At 44.3% G+C, this 24,273-nt stretch overlaps 1 protein-coding gene across 6 annotated transcripts in view; it reads right to left on the bottom strand.

The window, feature by feature from the left end:
* Positions 1-529: 529 nt before the first annotated feature.
* POLE (DNA polymerase epsilon, catalytic subunit) overlaps positions 530-24,273 on the bottom strand; it is a 54,725-nt gene continuing 30,981 nt past the window's right edge. For 5 of the 6 annotated variants that reach the window (XM_049866303.1, XM_049866307.1, XM_049866305.1 and 2 more), the window contains 8 exons: positions 21,344-21,476; positions 20,750-20,930; positions 19,645-19,776; positions 19,309-19,502; positions 2,036-2,236; positions 1,574-1,699; positions 1,066-1,155; positions 530-979 (listed from right to left, as the gene is read on the bottom strand). In XM_049866303.1, coding sequence (XP_049722260.1) covers positions 866-979; positions 1,066-1,155; positions 1,574-1,699; positions 2,036-2,236; positions 19,309-19,502; positions 19,645-19,776; positions 20,750-20,930; positions 21,344-21,476 — 1,171 coding nt within the window. In that variant the 3' untranslated portion in view covers positions 530-865. Of the gene's footprint in view, positions 980-1,065; positions 1,156-1,573; positions 1,700-2,035; positions 2,237-19,308; positions 19,503-19,644; positions 19,777-20,749; positions 20,931-21,343; positions 21,477-24,273 lie in introns of those variants that run through there. The other variant, XM_049866308.1, reaches the window with a different exon arrangement.

Below are 24,273 nucleotides of genomic sequence, written 5' to 3'. Positions count from 1 at the left end.
ACCCCGACAGCACAAAGTGGCACAGACAGGCGCCCGCAGTCCTAGCTGACAAAGGGGAGGGACCAGCATCTGGGGCCTTGACACAAAATACACAGGCCTAGTTGGTGAGAAACGCACAAAGGCCCCTGGTGAGACCACCCCCTTGAATGGCCCCTGCCCATGTAGATGAGGCCATGTGTGATGGGGACATACCTCTCCGGTCCCACTCCACAGCACAGCAGGCGTGACCAGCATCCCCCTGGGCTCCCGGGGGATATCAGGCTGTCTCATCTATCACTGTGACAAGGGACTTGAAGCCTGTGTGAGCAGCAAGACCCAGTTATGCTCGCTCTGCCCCAGCCCAGGCCCTCCCACCACACAGTCCCTCTGGCTGCTGGGCTCCAGCCCACCTCACCCAGACCCCAAGCTCAGGGCACCCAGTACAGGATACCCAGAGTGAAAGCCTCAGGAGGCAGAGCAGGGAAGGGTTGGCCCCCATAAATGACATTCTTCAGTGCAACCCCCACCCTAAGAAGGTGCAGACAGCAAGAAAAGGCACAGTTCTTTATTCAAGGGGAGGTGAGGCCCCCAGGACCATGGTGACCTTCCTGGGGACCACACTGACTTCCACCAGGGCCACTGTGACCTCCCAGAGGTGACTGCCCCAGGGCCACAGCCTGGCTGACATCAATTCGCCCCACAGTGGACTTAGGGCACTCAGCGGCCCTGAGGGGGACAGGCCGCCTCTGCTCAGGCTGCTCCGAGGAAGTGGACGGCCCTTAGGTACTCCCCAAAATACCCACGAGCCTAGCCCACCCACCCAGAACAGCTACATCTGGACCAGACCATGCCGGCACAGGCTGCCGAGCAGAGCCCTGACAGCTGGCTAGTGGCCTGGTGGAGGGGTCTCCTGCAGCAGCCACTCCAGAATCTCCAGCAGGTAAGACATGCTGAAGTGCTGGGCAATGTTCCGGAAAATTCTGATCTGCTCCAGGAAGGCCTGTAGGAGTAAACGCTGAAGTAAGCCCTGAGCCCTAGACAGGAGAGGCCGAGGCTCAAGGGAGGCGGGGACAGAGCATTGCCCACCTTGGTATGGACGGTGAGGGCGAAGTCGCCTGCACAGCTGCAGTGGACAGGCATGTGGGTCTCCTTGACGCCACCACACTTCAGGCAGACCTGAGATAGGAGCTAGTCAGGACACTGGGCCCACGGCGCTCGAGCTCAGCACGTGCACCCAGACCCTCACAGCCAGTGTGGGGAGCGCAGGGGCCACGGATGGCCCACAAGCTCAAGACTGCATCGAAGCGCTTTGAAAAGCCCAACGACAGCCATGTATACTGTCCCAAACACGCACACGTATATACCCACGTACACACGTGTGCAGGTATGCCCACACATGCACATACACAGAGACACACACAGGTGCTCAAGACACATGTAGACAAACATGCATGCACACACGTGCCCAGACACATACACGGATGTTTCACACAACTTCATGTGGCCGCTGCTGAGCACGGTCACTTGTGCAGACACCCTCCCTCTGGGTGGACTGGCTCTGCAGCCATGCACCCCAGTGTATACACATCCTCACCAGGTCCTGCAGCGTGAAGGCCATCAGCTTCTTCTGCAGTGCGTCCACCAGGGCTGCCTCAATGACGGTGGAGTCGTAGGGCACCTCACAGTTGGAACAGAGCCACTGAGGAAGGACTGCCCCGTCCTGGCAGAGGAGGGACAGGTGACCCCTTGTCTAGGCCTCCTGCCCTACCGGCCCAGTCCAGGTCTACAGGAAGTGCTGGTGTGACGGTGGGGGGCCCATCGCCAGGAGGGACCAGTTCCAGGGCCGCTGCCGACCACATGTCTCCTCTAACACACTCTCAAGATGGGACCGCCCCTTTCCCACACTCACAGGGACAGGGGCGGCCTGGGCCCCACATGGCCCCTCTCCTATACTCACAGGATAGGACCACCACTGACTGCACGCCCCCTCCCCCATACTCATGGCTTAGGCAGGGCCTGGCAGGCATGGCCTGCATAGTGGGTCACCGGGGCCCACCTGGGAGAATGCGGAGTCTTTGCACAGGTCCAAGTCCCGGCAGAAATTGCAGCTGTGGCAGATGACCTCTGAGAGCACGTGCGAGCGGCAGGGGTCTCGGAACTGTGCCTCTGGTGAGAACTCGCCGACACCCACCAGGCGCAGCAGGTCCCGGCGCAGCTTGTTCACCTGGTTTGTGATGTTCGTGTCCAGGGACAGCACCTGCAGGGCAGTGTGTCAGGCACTCAGTGGCTGCTGCTGCTCTGGGGTGGAGACCCCACGCTGGTGCCTCAAAGCTGCAGGTCCACTCAAGTGCCCTAACCCCTCAGAAGCTTCTGGTGGCCCCACACCTAGGCCTTGGTGGTGGTGGGCTCTGCCCTCCTGTCAGGGGCTCCTTCCCCAGTCATCAGTCACTTTGTTTGCAAAGGAGCTGACACCAACCCCTCCAGGATGGCGAGGTCCCCACACTGCCAGGGGAAGTCTCTACCCAGAACATGTCGAAGAGTGCAGTGCAGAGTCAGGAAGCCACCCAGTGCCCCCCTGGTCGGCACTGGGTGCACCCAACCCATTTGTCCCAATGGCCTTGGAACCACTGCAGGCCCACTTCTTCCACTGTCCAGCACACGTGGTTCTGGCCTGATTCTGGCCCGCGGGAGGTTGTGTTTAATATTTTACCCCTGCTGTGTGTGTTTGCTGGGGGAGAACCCTGGTGGCGCAGTGGTTAACAGCTCGACTGCTAACCAAAAGGTTGGCCATTTGAATCCACCAGCCAGTCCTTGGAAACCCTATGGGGCAGTTCTACTCTGTCTATAGGGTTGCTATGAGTCAGAAACGACTCAATGGCAATGGGTTTGGGTTCTTTTTCGGTGTGTGCATGGAGGAGGGGCCTCCAGATGGGATCTCTAAGTGCCATACTGACAGAACTGCCCAATGCCCTTCTCTCCACCAGGACACCCACACACAGACAGACCACCTCCATGTTGCCGCCTGGGCCCATCTGGAGGGAGTCCTTGAGGGCTGGCGGGACCCCAAATGTCAGACAGGGCACGGGTCACCCTGCCACGAGCTTGGTGAAGCTGGGCCAATGCTTCCAGATCTCCCTCTTTCCCCCTGGGCTGAGCTGGCCAGCAGGGGGGTGAGGTGTGGCGTGGACAAGGGGTAAGGGCAGGGAGCGGTGTGGGGTGGGGCAGGGTGGGGTGGGCGCAGGATAGGGTGGGTGCAAGGTGGGGACAGAGGTCCAATAGCATGATGACTGCAGGGCTCTGGGCCCGGGCTGCAGACATGAGCATCCTGCCCTTGTTCCCCTGTGCTGTGCTATTCCCCCGATGACCATGGCTCAGGTACGCCCACACCTGGCTGCAGATCAGAGGGAAGCTACATAGCAGCTTCCAGACCCCGCGGATGCACTGGCCACTCACAGCTCAGCCGTCCACCGAACAGTGTCCCACAGGCTCCTCCAGTGTTCCCTTGGCACCCGCCTCCACCTCCCAAAGGGCACTCAATTCTTCCTCTGGCCAACTCTAGCTTGGAACCATTTAGGAAAGGGGGTTCTAGGAGATGGCTCACAGTGTGCCCCCCACTGTCAACAGACCGCCCACACACACCCACTTCCACGGTATTTCATTTCCAAAGACAGTAACAGAACCACACTTCCACCTAACCTGTGTGCGAACTCTCTCCAGGAGTAACAGAGAGAACCCTGAGAGCAAACCACTGTTGTTGACAAGACACAAAGCTGGGTTGATATGTGAAGCAGAAATCAATACAGACACAGGAATTGTGCCTAGAAGGAGGGTATGGCTATAACAAAACCAGAACCTGTAGCGCTGGTTGTGGGACCAGGAGGCCATTAGCAGAGGCCAAAGACCACCAAGGAGACCACTGAATACTGGAGAAAGATGCCACCAGGTCATACCACGGTGAAGCCTCCATGGCAGGAACATGGAGATGAAGACTATGGACCCAACAGGACTTCCAGGCAGATGTTGAAAGTGCAAACTGAATACTTTAAGCAGCATAGATGAGGTATTGCAAGAGAAATGAATTAAAAGAGAAAGTGTTCAAAGATATCTGGTGGCACAAATAGTTTGCATTTGGCTAGTAACTAAAACGTTGGCAATTCAAACCTACCCTGTGGCACTATGGAAAAAAACAGGCCTGGTGATCTGCTTCCATAAATACTGCGGCCAGGAAAACCCTACGGAGCAGTTCTACTCTGTAACGCATGGAGTGTCCGTAAGTCACAATAACGACGAAAACAAATTTAAAGGAAATATAGAGGGCTCAAGACAGTCTGTGCAGCCAGCAAAAGTTTCTCAAAGTAATAAATGGCCTCAGTTTCAAGAGCAATCAAGAGTGTGGCTATCAGACCCACGGTTAAGACCTAGGCAAGATGTAAGTGTGCTCAGCCCTCTTAACTAGAGAAAGAGCTTCTAATAAGCACAGCTGTTCTACCCTGACCCACTACCTGAAGTATAGACAGGCCTGTCTCTAAGACCACTGTGCACAAGGCTTTTGTCTAATGGAAGAACCTACACTTGACAGAAAGGGAAGCTCATGAAGTTTTTAAGGGAGATGTATTCTATCGAACTAAAAGAGATAGTAAAAATTAAAGATGTTTCATGGGTAAACTCTACCAAACTTTGAAAGAAGAAATGATACCAGTTCTATACGAACTCTTCAAGAAAACAGAAGACAAAGGAAACTTCCCAACTCAGTTTATGAGGGCAGCATTATCCTGATACCAAAACCAGGCAAAGACACTACAAGAAAAGAAACCTATAGACCAATAACTTCAAAAGCACAGACAAAAGAATCCTCACAAAATGCTAGCGAATGAAATCCAATGATACATAAAAAAGATAATACCTTGTGATCAAGTGGGATTTATTCCAGGAACGCTGGGCTGGATTAACATTTGAAAACCAATCAGTGTAATTTAGCATATCAACAGACTGAAGAAAAACAGTATGATCACCTCAACAGACCCAGAAAAAGCACTTCACAAAATTCAGTACTGATTCAAGATGAAAACTTTCAGGAAACGAGAATTAGAAGAGAGCTTCCTCAACCTGACAGAGGGAGTCTCCATAAAATCTATAGCTGATAACACAGCTCATGTTGAACGACTGAATGCTCCCCCCGAAGCTGAGCATGTGAAGACCGTAACAGAGTATGGATAACATTGTGAAGAATGGGAATTCCAGAACACTTAACTGTGCTCAGGAGGAATCTGTACATAGATCAAGAGGCAGTCATTTAAACAGAACAAGGAGATACAGCGTGGTTTAAAGTCAGGAAAGATGTGCACCAGGGTTGTATCCTTTCACCATACTATGCAATCTATATGCTGAGTAAATGATCCGAGAAGCTGGACTAGATCAAGAATGTGGCATCAGGATTGGTGGAAGACTCATTAACAATCTGCAATATGAAGATGACACAACCTTGCTTGCTGGAAGTGAAGCGGACTTGAAGCACTTACTGATGAAGATCAAAGACCACAGCCTTCAGTATGGATTACACCTCAACACAGACAAAACAAAAATCCTCATAACTGGACCAATAAGCAACATCATGATAAATGGAGAAAAGAGTGAAGTTGTCAAGGATTTCACTTTACTTGGATCCATAATCAACACCCATGGAAGCAGCAGTCAGGAAATCAAAGGACATATTGCTTTAGTCAAATCTGCTGTAAAAGACCTGCTTAAAAGTGTTCTACATTCTACTCTGCTGAGTAGCATCTGGGGTCTTAAAAGCTTGTGAGCAGCTATCTAAGATACTCCACTGGTCTCTCCCCTTGGGAGCAAGGGAGAATGAAAAAAACTAAAGACACAAGGGAAAGATTAGTACAAAGGACTAAAGAACCACAACTACCACAGCCCCCACCAGACTGGGTCCAATACGACTAGATGGTGGCTGGCTACCACCACTGACTGCTCTGACAGAGATCACAATAGAGGGTCCCGGACACAGCTGGAGATAAACGTAAAACAAAATTCTAACTCACAAAAAAAAACCCAGACTTACTGGAGACTGGAGAAAGCCCAAGAGTATGGCCTTGGACATCCTTTTAGCTCAGTAATAAAGTCACTCCAGAGGTTCGCCCTTCAGCCAAAGATTAGACAGGCCTATAAAACAAAATGAGACTAAAGGGGGGTACCAGCCCAGCGACAAAGACTAGAAGGCAGGAGGGGACAGGAAAGCTGGTCATAGGGAACCCAAGGTCGAGAAGGGAGAGTGTTGACATGCCGTGGGGTTGTTGACCAAGATCATAAAACAACATGTGTACTAACTGTTTAATGAGAAGCTACTTTGTTCTGTAAGCCTTCATCTAAAGTACAATTAAAAAAAAAAGACCTCTTTAGAGTGTTGAAAAGTAAAGATGTCACTTTGAGGACTAAGGTGCGCCTGACCCAAGCCATGGCATTTTCAGCAGACTCATATGCATATGAAAGGTGGATAATGAATAAAGAAGGCCAAAGAAGAATTGATGCCTTTAAATTCTGGTTTTGGCAAAGAATACTGAATATACCATGGACTGCCAAAAGAACGAACAAATATGTCTTGAAAGAAGTACAATCAGAATGCTCTGTAGAAGTGAGGGTGGCGAGACTTCATCTCCCATATTCTGGACATGTTATCAGGAGGGACCAGTTTCTGGAGGAAGATATCATGCTTGGCAAAGTAGAGGGTCAGTGAAAAAGAGGAAGACACGCAACAAGATGGATTGACACAATGGCTCAAATAATGAGCTCAGACAGCAACGATTGTGATGATGGCACAGGACCAGGCAGTGTCTTGTTCTGTTGTACACAGGGTCGCTGTGAGTCAGAGCTGAGTCGACAGCACCCAACAACAACAACAAGGTCAAGTACAAGGCCATGATAATACTCCTACCACACTGAAATTCCTAGACCCTGCTTTAAGGCAAGAAGAAGGAATAAAAGGCACACAGATTGGAACAGAATAAACCATCTCTGTTCACAGACAACCCAATTATCTACAGAGAAAACTCCAATGAACCTGTAATAATGCTACGAGAATTCATAAGCGAGTTCAGCAAGCTTGCAGGATACAAGGTTAAGTGCTTAACCATTGTACAACCAGGGCTCCTTATATTTGTTGTTGTTGTTAGGTGCCGTCGAGTCAATTCTGACTCATAGCGACCCTATGCACAACAGAACGAAACACTGCCTGGTCCTGCGCCATCCTTACAATCGTTGATATGCTTGAGCTCATTGTTGCAGGCACTGTGTCAATCCACCTTGTTGAGGGTCTTCCTCTTTTCCACTGACCCTGTACTCTGCCAAGCATGATGTTCTTCTCCAGAGACTGATGCCTCCTGACAACATGTCCAAAGTATGTAAGATGCAGTCTTGCCATCCTTGCCTCTAAGGAGCATTCTGACCGCACTTCTTCCAAGACACATTTGTTTCTTCTTTTGGCAGTCCATGGTATATTCAATATTCTTCGCCAACACCACAATTCAAAGGCGTCAACTCTTCTTCGGTCTTCCTTATTCATTGTCCAGCTTTCACACGCATATGATGTGATTGAAGATACCATGGCTGGGTCAGGCGCACCTTAGTCTTCAGGGTGACGTCTTTGCTCTTCAACACTTTGAAGAGGTCCTTTGCAGCATATTTGCCCGATGCAATGCGTCTTTTGATTTCCTGACTGCTGCTTCCATGGCTATTGATTGTGGATCCAAGTAAAATGAAATCCTTGACAACTTCAATCTTTTCTCCGTTTATCATGATGTTGCTCATTGGTCCAGTTGTGAGAATTTTTGTTTTCTTTATGTTGAGGTGTAATCCATACTGAAAGCTATGGTCTTTGATCTTCATTAGTAAATGCTTCAAGTCCTCTTTACTTTCAGCAAGCAAGGTTGTGTCATCTGCATAACACACGTTGTTAATGAGTCTTCCTCCAATCCTGATGCCCCATTCTTCTTCATATAGTCCAGCTTCTCAGATTATTTGTTCGGCATACAGATTAAATAGGTATGGTGAAAGAATACAACCCTGACGCACACCTTTCCTGACTTTAAACCAATCAGTATTCCCTTGTTCTGTCTGAACAACTGCCTCTTGAGCTATGTAAAGGTTCCTCATGCGCACAATTAAGTGTTCTGGAATTCCCATTCTTCACACTGTTATCCATAGTTTGTTATGATCCACATGGTCGAATGCCTTTGTGTAGTCAATAAAACACAGGTAAACATCCTTCTGGTATTCTCTGCTTTCAGCCAGGATCCATCTGACATCAGCAATGAGATCCCTGGTTCCACACCCTCTTCTGAAGCTGGCCTGAAATTTCTGGCAGTTCCCTGACGATATACTGCTGCAGCCGTTTTTGAATGATCTTCAGCAAAATTTTGCTTGCGTGTGATATTATTGATACTGTTCTCTAATTTCCACATTCGGTTGGATCACCTTTCTTGGGAATAGGCATAAAAATGGATCTTTTCCAGTCAGTTGGCCAGGAAGCTGTCTTCCATATTTCTTGGCATAGACAAGTGAGCACCTCCAGCGCTGCATCTGTTTGTTGAAATATTTCAATTGATATTCCATCTCCTGGAGCCTTGTTTTTTGCCAATGCCTTCAGAGCAGCTTGGACTTCTTCCTTCAGTACCATCGGTTCCTGATCATATGCCACCTCTTGACATGGTTGAATATCGACTAATTCTTTTTGGTATAATGACTCTGCATATTCCTTCCATCTTCTTTTGATGCTTCCTGAGTCGTTTGATATTTTCCTCATGGAATCCTTCACTATTGCAACTCGAGGTTTGAATTTTTTCTTCAGTTCTTTCAGCTTCAGAAACACGAAGCATGTTCTTCCCTTTTGGTTTTCCATCTCCAGCTCTTTGCACATGTCATTATATTAGCATTACCAAAAAAAAAAAAAAATAAGCCCGTTACTGTCAAGTCGATTCTGACACATAGTGACCCTATAAGACAAAGCAGAACTGTCCCATATGGTTTCCAAGGAGCACCTGGTGGATTCGACCTGCTGACCTTTTGGTTAACAGCCATAGCTCGTAACCACTATGCCACCAGGGTTTCCATATTAGCAGTAAGCAACTGGAAATTAAAAAATAAATTTAAAAAACAAAAACAGTACCATTTACAATTCGTAATATTTATATGCTGAAAAAAGTCCCTGGGTGGCACAAGGAGTTTGCAAATGGCTGTTAACCTAAGGTTTGAACCCAACCGGTGGCTCTACAAAAGAAAGGCCTGGCAATCAACTTCCATAAAGATTACAGCCAGGACTAAGGGGGCGGGGCCAAGATGGCAAAACAGCCAGACGCTTCCAGCGATCCCTCTCACAAGAAAGACCTGAAAAAACAAGTGAAACGATTATATTTATGACAAGCTAGGAGCCCTGAACAGCAAAGGCAAAGTTAGAAAACACACTGAGCAGCAGAGGAAGGGAGAGACGGTTTAGAAGCAGAGAGGAGTTACTAGACCTGAATTGCTGGGATCCCTTAGGCTCCATGCCTGGGAGCGGCTGCAGTGGGCTGGTGATAGCGTTCGGCTGCAGTTCCCTCAGGGAGAAGCAGCCAGCCACACAGCCTACTCACACTTCCGGAACCAGAGAAGAACGGCGCTCTCGGCAAAAGTTAAGTACTTGCAAATATTTCACCGTGCCCCCCACCCCCAAGCTGGCTTCAGTGGCTGTTGATTTCTCTGGGCCTGAGATAGGCCCTGCTGCGTGCCCTGACCCGTCCTCCGGGCCTTGGAGTAGGAATAAATTCACAACTGCGGGAAAAGATAATTTGCCAGCTCCATGAACTGGGGGAGCTCAGGACAGAAGCGGCTCCCGACCAGGCATAAATGATCCGTGGACTTTGAATACCCTTCCCCCCTGCACGGACCTGTGTGGGCCTATTCCAGGAGAACAGACCCTTGCTGTCGGACTGCAACCATTTCAGCTGTGCAGTGGAGAGGTGGTTGTTTGATATTTGACACCGTTTTGCCTATTAAACAGGGTCCTCACCTACCCACATCAGGGGCATAAGGACTGGTGGCTCCACCCAGGTCACCCAGCCACCCGCAACAGGGGTCCAAGGATAACTGGTACCTCCCAGTCCTTACAACCAAAAGCATTGGGTGCCCATGGTCCATCTGCAGAACCCACCCACCTGTATGTTCTAGAGAATAGGGACACACTTCCCTCACAGACACTCGGGGGGACAGTTCTTAGCTCCCTGCTTTGTTCAGAGCATGACCCCCTGCTTTGATGAGGTACCGGTGCCTACACCAATCACCCCTGCCCCTCTAAGACTGTAGGACAGAGCCTGTAGCACGCACCTGATGACCAACTACCTGGACACCTGAGCTGAATCCATACAAGAAAAGTGAATGGACTCCTAGGCTCATATACCTGGTAACAGCTCTAGCCATCTGGTGACAGGACATTAGAGCTTCAAAGGAAAAAATAATCAAGCTAGCTCACTCAAGCAACCTATTTGGGAATATCAAAACAAAACAAAGCAAGAAGCTAGGATACAGTAAGTAAACATAAAATAAACTAATGCAATAACTTACAGATGGCATGGAAACAACAGTCAATATTAAGTACCATAAAGAAGCAGACCATGATTGCTTCAACAAGCTCTCAAAACAAAGAATCAAGGGATGTTCTGCATGAAGGTGCTTTCCTGGAATTACTGGATGCTGAACACAAAAGATTAATATACAGAACTCTTCAAGACATCAGGAAGGAGATAGGGCAATACGCAGAACAAGCCAAGGAACACAGAGATAAGGCACTTGAAGAAATTAAAGAGGTTATTCAAGAACATAATGAAAAATTTAATAAACTGCAAGAGTCCACAGAGAGATGGCAATCAGAAATTCAGAAGATTAACAATAAAATTACAGAATTAGATAACTTAATAGAAAGTCAGAGGAGCAGAATTGAACAAGTGGAAGGAAGAATTGGTGAACTTGAAGATAAAGCACTTGGCACCAATATATTTGAACAAAAATCAGATAAAAGAATTAAAAAAAATGAGGAAACCTTAAGAATCATGTGGGACTCTATCAAGAGACATAACCTACGAGTAATTGGAGTACCAGAAAAGGGAAGGATCACAGGAAATACAGAGAGAATTGTTGAAGATTTGTTAGCAGAAAACTTCCCTGATATCACGAAAGATGAGAAGATATCTAGCGAAGAGCTCATTGAACTCCAATAAGGTAGATCTTAAGAGAAAGTCACCAAGACATATTATAATCAAACTTGACCAAACCAAAGACAAAGAGAGAATTTTAAGAGCAGCTAGGGATAAACAAAAAGTCACCTACAAAGAACAGTCAATAAGAATAAGCTTGGAGTACTTGGCAGAAACCATGCAGGCAAGAAGGCAATGGGATGACTTATTTAAAAAACTGAAGGAAAAAAAATTGCCAGCCAAGAATCATATATCTAGCAAAACTGTACAAAGATGAAATTAGGACATTTCCAGATAAATAGAAGTTTAGGGAATTCGTAAAAACCGTATCAAAACTACGAGAAATACTAAAGGGAGTTCTTTGCTTAGAAGATCAATAATATCACATATCAACCCAAGACTAGAAGACTGGACAGAGCAATCAGATGTCAACCCAGACAGGGAAATCACAAAAATAAATCAAGATAAAAAAAATGCTCAAAATAAGGAAACAACGTTATTAAGTAAAAGAAGACAACAATAAATAGGGGCTAAGAAATGTAGTCATAGATCTTTCATATGGAGAGAAAGACAAGGTGATATAAAGAAATAAAAGGTTTAAACTTAGAAAAATAGGGATTAAATATTAAGGTAACCACAAAGGAGACTATCTTACTCATCAAAATAAAACACAAGAAAAAAAATAGAGGCTAAGCAGAAACAAAGTCAACAACAACGAATAAGAGAAAAAGACAATACATAAAGACAACCTACTCAGCACAAAGTATTAAGTGGGAAAAACAAACTGTCAACAACACACACACAAAAAAAAACATCAAAATGACAGCATTAAGCTCATACCTATCCATAATTACGCTGAATGTAAACGGACTAAATGCACCAATAAAGAGACAGAGAGAGGCAGAATGGATTAAAAAACACGATCCGTCTATATGCTACCTACAAGAGACACACTTTAGACTTAGAGACACAAACAAACTAAAACTCAAAATATAGAAAAAGTATATCAAGCAAACAACAATCAAAACAGAGCAGGAGTGGCAGTATTAATTTCCAGCAAAATAGACTTTAAAGTTAAATCCGCCACAAAGGACAAGGAAGGACACTATATAATGATTAAAGGGACAATATACCAGGAGGATATAACCATATTAAATATTTATGCACCCAATGACAGGGCTTCAAGATACATAAAACAAACTCTAACAGCATTGAGAAGTGAGATAGACAGCTCCACAATTATAATAGGAGACTTCAACATACCACTGTCAGTGAAGGATAGGACATCCAGAAAGAAGCTCAATAAAGACACGGAAGATCTACATGCCACAATCGACCAACTTGACCTCATAGACGTATACAGAGCACTCCACCCAACAGAAGCCAAGTATACTTTCTTTTCTAGTGCACAGGGAACATTCTCCAGAATTGACCACATATTAGGTCATAAAGCAGAATCCAGAACATCAAAATATTACAAAGCATCTTTTCTGACCATAAGGCCATGAAAGTGGAAATCAATAACAGAAAAAGCAGGGAAAAGAAATCAAACACTTGGAAACCGAACAACACCCTGCTCAAAAATTACTGGGTTATAAAAGACCTTGAGGATGGAATAAAGAAATTCATAGAACCCAATGAAAGTGAAAACACTTCCTATCAGAACCTTTGGGAGACAGTGAAGGCAGTGCTCAGAGGCCAATTCATATCAATAAACACACAATACACAAAGAAGAAAGGGCCAAAATCAAAGAATCACTCTTACAACTTGAACAAATACTAAGAGAGCAACAAATGAAACCCTTAGGCACCAGAAGAAAGCAAATAATAAAAATTAGAGCAGAATTAAATGAAATAGAAAACAGAAAAACAACTGAAAGAATTAACAAGACCAAAAGCTGGTTCTTTGAAAAAATTAACAAAGTTGGTAAACCATTGGCCAAACTGGCGAAAGAAAAACAGGACAGGAAGCAAATAACCCGAATAAGAAATGAGATGGGTGATATCACAACAGACCCAACTGAAATTAAAAGAATCATATCAGATTACTATGAAAAACTGTACTCTAACAAATTTGAAAGCCTAGAAGAAACACACTACCTACCTAAACTAAATCAAACATAGGTAGAACAACTAAATAGACCCATAACAAAAGAAGGGATTGAAAAGGAAATCAAAAAACTCCCAACAAAAAAAAGCCCTGGCCTGGACGGCTTCACTGCAGAGTTCTACCAAACTTTCAGAGAAGAGTTAACACTGCTACTACTAAAGGTATTTCAGAGCATAGAAAAGGACAGAATACTACCAAACTCATTCCATGAAGCCAGCATATCCTTGATACCAAAACCATGTAAAGACACCACAAAAGAAGAAAATTACAGACCTATATCCCTCATGAACTTAGATGCAAAAATCCTCAACAAAATTCTAGCCAATAGAATTCAACAACATATCAAAAAATAATCCACCGTGACCAAGTGGGATTCATACCAGGTATGCAGGGATGGCTCAACATTAGAAAAACAATGTAATCCATCATATGAATAAAACAAAAGACAAGAACCACATGATTTTATCTACTGATACAGAAAAGGCATTTGACAAAGTTCAACACCCATTCATGATAAAAACACTCAGCAAAACAGGAATAGAAAGCCAACAGCCAACATCATGCTAAATGGGGAGAGTCTGAAAACATTCCTCTTGAGGTCGGGAACCAGACAAGGATGCCCTTTATCACCACTCTTTTTCAGCATTGTGCTGGAGGTCCTAGCCAGAGCAATTAGGCTAGATAAGGAAATAAAGGGCATCCAGATAAGTAAGGAAGAAGCAAAAGTATCTCTATTTGCATATGACATGATCTTATACACAGAAAACCCTAAAGAGTCCTCAAGAAAAATACTGAAACTAATAGAAGAGTTCAGCAGAGTGTCAGGATACAAGATAAACATACAAAAATCAGTTGGATTCCTCTACACCAACAAAAAGAACATCAAAGAAGAAATCACCAAATCAGTATCATTTACAGTAGCCCCCAAGAAGATAAAATACTTCAGAATAAATCTTACCAGAGATGTAAAACACCTATACAAAGAAAACTACAAGACACTACTGCAAGAAAACAAGAGACTTACGTAAGTGGAAAAACGTACCTTGCTCATGGATAGGAAGACTTAACATTGTAAAAATGTCTATTCTACCAACAGCAATATATAGATACAATGCCATTCCAATACAAATTTCAGTGACTTTTTTAATGAGATGGAGAAACAAATCAACTTCGTATGGAAGGAAAAGCAGCTCTAGATAAGTAAAGCATTACTGAAAAAGAACAAAGTGTAGGCCTCACTCTACCTGACTTTAGAACCTATTATACCACCACAGTGGTCAAAACAGCCTGGTATTGGTACAACAACAGATACATAGACCCATGGGACAGAATTGAGAATCCAGACATAAATCCATCCATATATGAGCAGCTGATATTTGACAAAAGCCCAAAGTCAGTTAAATGGGGAAAAGGCAATCTGTTTAACAAATGGTGCTGGCATAACTGAATATCCATCTGCAAAAAAATGAAACAAGACCCACACCTCACACCATGCACAAAAACAAACTCAAAATGGATGAAAGACCTAAATATAAAATCTAAAATGATACAGATCATGGAAGAAAAAATAGGGACAATGCTAGGAGCCCTAATACATGGCATAAACAGTATACGAAACATTACTAACAATGTAGTAGAGAAATTAGATAACTGGGAGCTCCTAAAAATGAAACACCTATGTTCATCCGAAGACTTCACCCAAAGAGTAAAAAGATTACCTACAGACCGTGAAAAAGTTTCCGGCTACAACATTTCCGATCAGCGTCTGATCTCTAATGTCTACACGATGCTGCAAAAACTAAACTACAAAAAGACAAATAACCCAACTAAAAAATGGGCAAAGGATATGAACAGGCACTTCACTAAAGAAGGCATTCAGGTAGCTAACAGAGACGTGAGGAAAAGCTCACGATCATTAGCCATTAGAGAAATGCAAATCAAAACTACAATGAGATTCCATCTCACTCCAACAAGGACAGCGTTAATCCAAAAAACACAAAATAATAAATGTTGGAGAGGTTGTAGAGAGACTGGAACACTTATACACTGCTGGTGGGAATGTAAAATGGAACAACCACTTTGGAAATCAATTTGGTGCTTCTTTAAAAAGCTAGAAATAGAACTACCATATGATCCAGCAATCCCACTCCTTGGAATATACCCTAGAGAATTAAGAGCCTTTGCACGAACAGATATATGCACACCCATGTTTATTGTAGCACTGTTTACAATAGCAAAAAGATGGAAGGAACCAAGGTGCCCATCAATGGATGAATGGATAAATAAATTGTGGTATATTCACACAATGGAATACTACACATGGATAAAGAACAATGATCAATCTGTGAAACATTTCATAACATGGAGGAATCTGGAAGGCAATATGCTGAGTGAAATTAGTTGCAAAAGGACAAATATTATATAAGACCAGTACTATAATAACTGAAGAAATAATTTAAACAGAGAATAAAATATTCTTTGATGATTACGAGAGCAGGGAGGGAGGGAGCGAGAGGAGTTTTCACTAATTAGACACTAAATAAGAATTATTTTAGGTGAAGGGAAAGACAACACACAATACAGGAGAGGTCAGCACAACTGGACTAAACTAAAAGCAAAGAAGTTTCCTGAATAAAGTGAATGCTTTGAAAGCCAGCATAGCAGGGGTTGGGGTTTGGGGACCATGGTTTCAGGGGACATCTAAGTCAATTGGCATAATAAAATTTTTTAAGAAAACATTCTGCATCCCACTTTGGAGAGTGGTTTCTGGGGTCTTAAACGCTGGCAAGTGGCCATGTAAGATGCATCAATTGGTCTCAACCCACCTGGAGAGAAGGAAAATGAAGAACTTCAAAGTAACACAAGGTAATTATGAGCCCAAGAGATGGAAATAGCCACATAAACCAGAGACTACATCAGCCTGAGACCAGAAGAATTAGACGGTGCCCGGCTATAACTGATGACTGCCCTGACAGGGAACACAACAGAGAACCTCTGAGGGGGCAGGAGAGCAGTCCCCAAATTCTCGTAAACAAACCAGACTTAATGGTCCGACTGAGACTAGAAGGCCCCAGAGGTCATGGTCCCCAGACCTTCTGTTAGCCCAAGAAAGGAACCATTCCCAAAGCCAACTCTTCAGACAGGGACTGGACTGAACCATGGAATAGAAAATGATACTGGTGAAGAATGAGCTTCTTGGATCAAGTAGGCACTTGAGACTATGTTGGGGTATCCTGTCTGGAGGGGAAATGAGAGAGCAGAGGGGGTCAGAAGCTGGCTGAATGGACACGAAAATAGCGAGTGCAGGGAAGGAGTGTGCCGTTTCATTAGGGACAGAGCAATTAGGAGTATATAGCAAGGTGTATATAAATTTTTGTATGAGAGACTGACTTGATTTGTAAACTTTCACTTAAAGCACAATTAAAAAAAAAAACACTAGGAAGTACACAAGAAAAAGTGACAATTTCAATAAGTGATACAACATATATAATTTTGAAACAATAGTAACAAAAACCAGAAAATATGTGTGGTTATGCAGGTACATATGTACGCATCTATGTGTATGGTGAGTCATATACAGGAAGAGCCACATGCATGTTAAAAAAAAAAAAAAAGATTACATCCAGCCAAACCCTACGGAGCAGTTCTACTCTGAAACACGTGGGGTCACCAGAAGTCAGAATCAACTCAACGATGTTTTTAATATGCTGAAAACCACAATACACTGATGAAAGAAACTGAAGAAGATCTAAATGGATTGGGGGACTCAATATTGTTAAGACGTCAGCTTTCCGTAGATTACAGATTCAAAATAGTTCCACTCAACATCCCAGAGGATTTTTTTTATAGAAATCGATAAACTGATCTAAAAATATATATAAAGAAGGCAGGTAACTAGAAGAACCAAATGATTTTGAAGAAAAGAACAGAGTTGAACCAATCTCACTAATTAATTTGAAGACTTAATATAAAGTAATAAGCAGGTAGAAAGCAAGACAATGTGGTGTTAGTGAGCAGGTATTAGATCAATGGAGAGTCTGGAAATAAACCCACACATATATGGGCTATTAATTTTTGAAACAGATGCAAAGATGATTCATGGAGAAAGAAGAGTTTTTTCAATATATGGTGCCGAAATAATTGGACATGCTTATGTAAAGATATGAAACTTGACCTACGATATACATAATACATAAAATCAACTCAAAATGAACATAGATCTAAATGTAAAACTTAGAACTAAAAAACTTCTAGAAGGAAACATAAGAGAAAATCTTTGTGACTTTGGCTGAGGCAAAGATGTCTTATACAGAACACCAAAAGCATACCCATAAAAGGCAAAAAAAATGGTAAATTAGATCAAAATGAAGATCTTCTGCTCATTGAAAAATAACTGTTCAGAGAGTGAAAAGGCAAGTCAAAGACTGGAAGGCAATATTTGCAAAACATATCCAATAAAGGGATTGTATCCAGAATACAAAAAGAACTCTTAAAACTCAACAATATTCTTAAAATCCAATTTTTTTTTTTAAATGGGCAAAAAATTTGAACAGATATTTCACCAAAGAAGATATGTCAAATAAGGACATGATAAAATGCTCAACATCGTTAGTCATTAGAGGAATGAAATTTAAAACACCTGCTGGAATAGCTAAAGTGAAAAACTAACAATGCCAGGTCTGGCGAGCACGTGGAGCCACCGGAGCTCCATTCACAGACTGCTGGTAGGAGGCAGACGGGCACAGCGCTTTAGAAAACAGCCTGGCAGTTTCTCACAGAGAAAAAAAAAAAAAAAAAAAGCAGCTTACTATATGACCCAGCAATTCCACTCCTATGTTTTTATTCAAGAGAAATGAAACCTGTGTTCACACAGACATCAATACAAGAATGTTTATGGCAGCCGTATACATATTTACCAAACAACAAAAACAACCCAAGTGTCCTTCAACCTGTGAATGGCACGTCCATACAACGGAACACTACCCAGCACAGACAGGAATGAACCACCAATGCGTGCAACATCCTGTATGAATCCCAAATGCCCTTTGCTGAGTGAAAGAAGCCAGTTCCCAAAGGCTATATAATGTCTGATTTCATTGATAGGATATTCTGAAAAAGTTAAAAAATATAGGAATAGGGAAGGGCTGCAGGTAAAAGGAGGGGCTGACCCCAGAGGGGCAACACAAGGCATACTTTAGGATGATGGAGTATCCTTGCTTTGATCATGGTGGCACAATGCTACCTGTCCATCGAAACTCACACAACTGCATTCTACAAAAAGCGAATTTCACTTTATATACATAAAAACCCACTGCCATCGGGTTGATTCCGACTCATAGCAACCTTATAGGACAGAGGAGAACTGTCCGACAGGGTTTCCAAGGAGCGCCTGGTGGATTTGAACTGCCGACCTTTTGGTGAGCAGCCATAGCTCTTAGCCACCATGCCACCAGGGTTTCCATATAAGTAATAATAAAACAAAAACTACATAGGAACAGAGAATAAACCAGTAGCTGCCACGGCCAGGGGTAGGGAGAGAGCACAGGGGAACTTCCGGGGCGGGAGGGACTGCTCTCTGTCTGGATTGGGTGATGGATCTGTGACTGTGCCTCTGCTGAACTCAGAACCTCAAAAGGCAGTTAGGTTCTTCCTGTGGGCCTCCATGCTACCCCTCTGTCTAGAATATTATTTCCTTTCCACATGAACTGCTCTCCTGGCCATTAAAGGTCTCAGTTCCACCACCACCTTCTGAAGGACCTTCCTCTTCCCAGCCCAACCCTGTCATCACTCCCCTATCTCCCTGTTTCATCTCCTCAGCACTTGGCCCTGTTCTCCAAGCTTATCTGTCTTCCCCACTGGAACTCAAGCACCACAGCACAGGGCCTCACCACCTGCTCACCACTGAGTCCTCACACCTAGCTCAGCACCAGCATGCTGTTGGGCTCCGGCAGTCCTGGGGAGTATGTATGTGCACACCCACCTCTGCATCCTCACCTTGCACACATACTTGATGAACTCCAGCGCTGGGTTGTTAAGCAGCAGGTGAGAGCCCGGGAGCTGAGGGAACATCTCTGAGGGCTCCGTGGAGTTCCGAGAGCCTGTGACTTTCTTCTGGATCTTCTGCGTGATGGTGAAGAAGTTTTGGGTGAGCTCATTTGCCACATAGTCCTGAGAGAAGGTGATCGTTCCTGGAGAGATAAGGGCCACTGCACCTGTCATCATCTTGCATAGGAACAAGGACAGTGGGGGAGGGTTTGGGTGGGGCTCAGGCCTCAGAACCTCTGTGTGGACCACCTGCTGTGCCCAGGGGGTCCAGGCCCCAGCACTCACCAGGTAGGGCCCCAGCTGCACCCTCCGTCTCCTGGGAGAACTGGCTGGCCCCTCTCCTCTTCACTGGGGTGCTCCCTGGGGCACTGCGCCTCAGCTCCTCCTTCATGCTGTGGTACACGGCCACGATATACGCTGTTGGGAGAGAGTAGGCAAAGTGCCAGAAGACCAAGGGGCCCTACCCCGGCCTGTATCTGAAACCTCGTGATTGGCTATGACCTAGAGCGGCCTTTAAGGGAGCCCAAAGTCCGTGAGAGAAGCAGGAATCACAGGCCTGCACTGATGCCCACACTCCTTGTTAGAGAGGGTGCTGTGTCAACGAAGCCAAGTGCATTATTACCCTTCACGTGGGCAAGCGAGGGAGAAACTATTCCAGCAGAACGAAGGCGAGACACACATGTGAGTGATCCTCCTCTGAAACTCTGCCAGGCCCATATGCCCAGAAGAAGAGAAGCCAAGGACAAGCAGACAAAGACAGAAAACAGTTACAAATCAAACCACCCCCACCACTATTTATGAGGGTGTATGTGTGTGCCCATCTGCTGACAATTTAGTCACAATGCTCATCATTAACTGCTCATCTGAACGACCTACCCATCCAGGTGTTCAGCTCATGCACGCCACCCCTGGAAAGCTGGGCCAGCAGACACTAACTGGAGGCACAAAGAGTCTCACACCACAGTGAGACCTCACAGCAGCTGGGGATCAGTGGCTTCTAATGTCCCTAATCTCTTTTCTCTCAGGGCTCGTCTTGGTGTGTAATGGCACCACCAAAACAGCTCTCTGGAGCAGATCTGAGGCCTTTGGTGCCCACTCAGGAGCAGCTGTCCTCAGCCCCACAGAAGACGAGGGGCGGCCCCTGATCCAGCCATGTCCAAGGTGGGACACAGCCAGCGTCCCGGAGCACAGGGGAGGTATGGCAGGTGCCTCAGGGCTAAATGTCACAAAGTCAGGACTGTGAGGCACATGCAAGCCAGGAGCAACTCCTGAATGTCCACCTTTATGCAGTCCAGACATGTCCCAGACACACTGACTGACCAGTGCACAGCCCTGAGGTGACCCTGGTGTGGAGGACGGCACAGCAGGAGGCAGCGTGTCTTGGCCTCACCTGAGACGATCATGAGAAAGTAGCTTTGGCAGGAGGCTGCTTGTGGCAAAAACTGCAAAATGTTCCAGTTGTTCTCCAGTAAATCCTCCACTCTGGCTTCCTCCAAGCCTTCCTCTTCCTCCTCCTCCTCCTCCTCTTCCTCCTGCTCTCTTTCTGCTTCCTCCCCTTCCAGAGACTCTCGCTGCACAGAAGAGATGATCTTGCTGTTTTTTCATGACAGCTTTTTTTCCTGTTAGCGAGGCTTGCTCGCCTGCTTCCTGCAGATCTCAGCTTCAACCCACCTCCCCGGAGAGGCCTCCTGGGCTGCCCTGTCTGACCACCTTCTACCCCCATGCGCTCTTCATGCCTTTACCTTGCTGCGTGTTTGCCCTGAGCCCTCACCATTGCTGACAGTGTATCCTATACTTACTGGTCTGTTTGTTCATGGTGTTCTACCCACAACAGTCTGCTGTGTTCACTGTGGGGCTACCAGGGCCTAGAACAGTGCCTGGGACATGGTACGTGATCACCAAGTATTTGCTGAAGGAATGAACACTGGCCCCCAAAGCCATTTCAGATTCCACACTTGAGTTCCCCAAGACTGGTACCTCTTACCTGTCCACAGTGAATACTTGGTGAGACTTTTCCTTTGATTCCCCCGTAGTTAGATGGATCCATCCAGAGAAGAAATTCCCAGCATCGAGAGAAAGAAATTGTCAAGGAATGGAAGATCTCTTTAGAGTGGATGCTGCAAAAGGAGCAAAACAGAAACTGCTTAAATGAAATCAAGTTTTCGCCACTAAAAGAAAACCAAGCCAGTTGCTGTCAATTCTGACTCATAACGACCCCGTGTATGTCAGAGTAGAACTGTGTTCCATATGGTTTTCAAGGCTGCGACCTTTCAGAACCAGATCGCCAGGTCTTTCTCCCGAGGCACCTCAGGGTAGGTTCAAACTGTCAACCTTTCAGGTAAGTTGTCAGATGCAAACCATCTGCGCCACCCTGGGACTCCTTTCTCCACTTAACCCTCCACTTATTTATAAAGGAATGTAAAGTGGATTCAGATTATGTTATCCCTCAAGCTTTCTAGGGAACCATAAACGTAATAAACTTAAGGAGAGGTACACACCATCAGGATGGAGAAGCAGGGATTGGACATGGGAGGCAGAGTCTGGCAGACTCTCTGTGTTGAGAAGACAGAGCTGAGATGAGAGAGGTGCACAGGGAGAGAGCCAGAGAGAGCTTCAGACGGCTGCCCTCAGGTGTTCTGCAGAGCACTGAGTATCAACAAATACACCTAGAAAACTACATGAGACCATGGAAAGAGCCACCCGGAAGGATTAGACAGAGCTGTGCTCGACACATGGGTAAGAACAGTGCCTGGAGAGCTTCATAATTCATCACACACTGGGGAGAATACTCAAAATGAGTCTTGCTTCAGGGGTGGAGAATGATAAGCGCTAGGTTAAATGCTGCAGCTGCTCTGGCTCTGCCTAACAAACCTTAAAAAAAAGAAATTCAAAAGGATCAAACTGCTTCCAAGTAACACAACTGTATACAGACTAAAGCTCAATATATTGTCTTTTTTGGTGAACATTTTATTGTTGTTTAGGTGAAAATTTACAGAGCAAGCTAGTTTCTCATTCAACAATTTGTACACAGCTTGTTTCCTGACTTTGGTTACAACCCCTGAATGGGTCAGCACTCTCTCCTCTTTTTCCCTGGGCTCCCCATGTCCATTTGCCCAGCTTTCCTACCCCTACCTTCCTTCTGAACTTTGTTTTTGGGCAAATGCTGCCCTTTAGGTCTCATGTAGTTGACTGTTCTGAGGTGTAGATCCCTCACTGGTATACTGTTCATTTTATAGGCCTGTCTATTACATGGCTACGATGTGATCTCTGGGAGTGATTTCAGTTCCAGGTTTAAAGGGGTGTCTAAGGCCTACGGGCTATAGTCTCGGGAGTTCCACCAGTCTCTATCAGACCGGTAAGTCTGGTCTTATTTATGAGTTTGAGTTTTGTTATACATTTCTCTCCCACTCTATCAATTATATTTTCAGGTCTGAAAAAATATCCAACACAAAATGAGGTAAAATTCACAATGTCTAGCAGCCGGTCAAAAATATCCAGACAGGCAAAAAAGTAGGGAAATACAACACATAACAAGGAGAAAAAAATACCAATCAATTGGAAAAAATCAGATCTGACAGATGTCAGAATTAGCAGGACATTAAAAAAGTTATTAGAACTGTATTTCATGTGTTTCAAAAGCTAGAGGAAAGACTGAATATTTTAAGTAGAGACATAAAATCTATAAGAAGACCCAAACCGATCTTATAGAAATAAAAACGACAATGTCTGAAATGAAAAATACATGAGGTAGGATTAACAACAGATTAGACGCTCCAGAAAAAGATTCGTGAATTAAGAGACGTAATAATAGAAACTATCTAAAATGAAACACAGAGGGAAAAAAACGACTTGAACAGAGAATCAGTGAACTGTGAGGAAACCTCAAGTGGCCTAGTATATGTGTAACTGGAGTCCCCAAAGAAGCGGGGAGGAGGGAAAAAGTATTTGAGGAAATAATGCCTAAAAAAAGTCCAAATTTCATGAAAATTATAACCTATAGATCCAAGAAGTTTAATAAACCCCAAACACAAGAACTATGAAGAAACAACACTAAGGCACATCATAATCAGATTGCTTACTGCCAGCCATTAAAAAAAAAAAAAAACTTGCAAGTAGCCAGAAGGAAGAAAGACACTTTATACAGAGAAACAAAGATAAGGATGACTGCCAACTTTTCATCAGAAACAAGCAAGCAAGAAGACAGTGGAGAACATCTTAAAGAACTGAAAAAAAAGAAGTCAACCTGGAATTCTATAATAAACACATCGCCATCAAGTAGATTCTGACTCATAGCAACCCAGTAAAGTATCTTTATACCCAGTGAATTCTACCCCCAGGGAAAGTAACTTTCAAAAATGAAGATGAAATAAAGATTTTTTTAGACATACAAAAGCAGAAAGAATTCATCACCAGCAGATGCACCACAAGAAATGTTAAACGAAATTTTCAGGCATAAGGAAAATGTTATCAGATAAAAATACGGATCTACACAAAAAAATGAAAAATACTGGGAATAATAACTACATGGGTAAATTTTTTCTTACTATTTAAATCTAAAAATAACTGATTATTTAAACAAAAATAATGAAAATATATTGATACAGTGTTGGGTTTCTAATATATGCAGAAGTAAAATGTATGACAATAGCACAAAGGCTGGGAGGGTCAAAGTGAAGCAAACTATTGTAAAATCTTTATACTATACTACTTTGTGTATAAAAAAAAAAAAATTTTTTTTTATACACAAAGTAGTGTAATACTGCTCGTAGGCCAACTGTGATAAAGATTTATAGCATACACCATAAAACAACCATTAAAATTATGAAACAAAAACAAAAGAAAAAAGGAACAAGGGACAAATGGAGTTAAAAAAAAAAAAAAAAGCAGGATGTTCAATTTAAACCCAATTATATC

The sequence above is a fragment of the Elephas maximus genome, chromosome 22 (genome assembly GCF_024166365.1).
Source record: "Elephas maximus indicus isolate mEleMax1 chromosome 22, mEleMax1 primary haplotype, whole genome shotgun sequence".
In the NCBI taxonomy this organism is placed as follows: Eukaryota; Metazoa; Chordata; class Mammalia; order Proboscidea; family Elephantidae; genus Elephas; species Elephas maximus.
The sequence above is the reverse complement of the archived record's forward strand: the minus strand, read 5'-3'. Positions and strand labels throughout refer to the sequence as shown.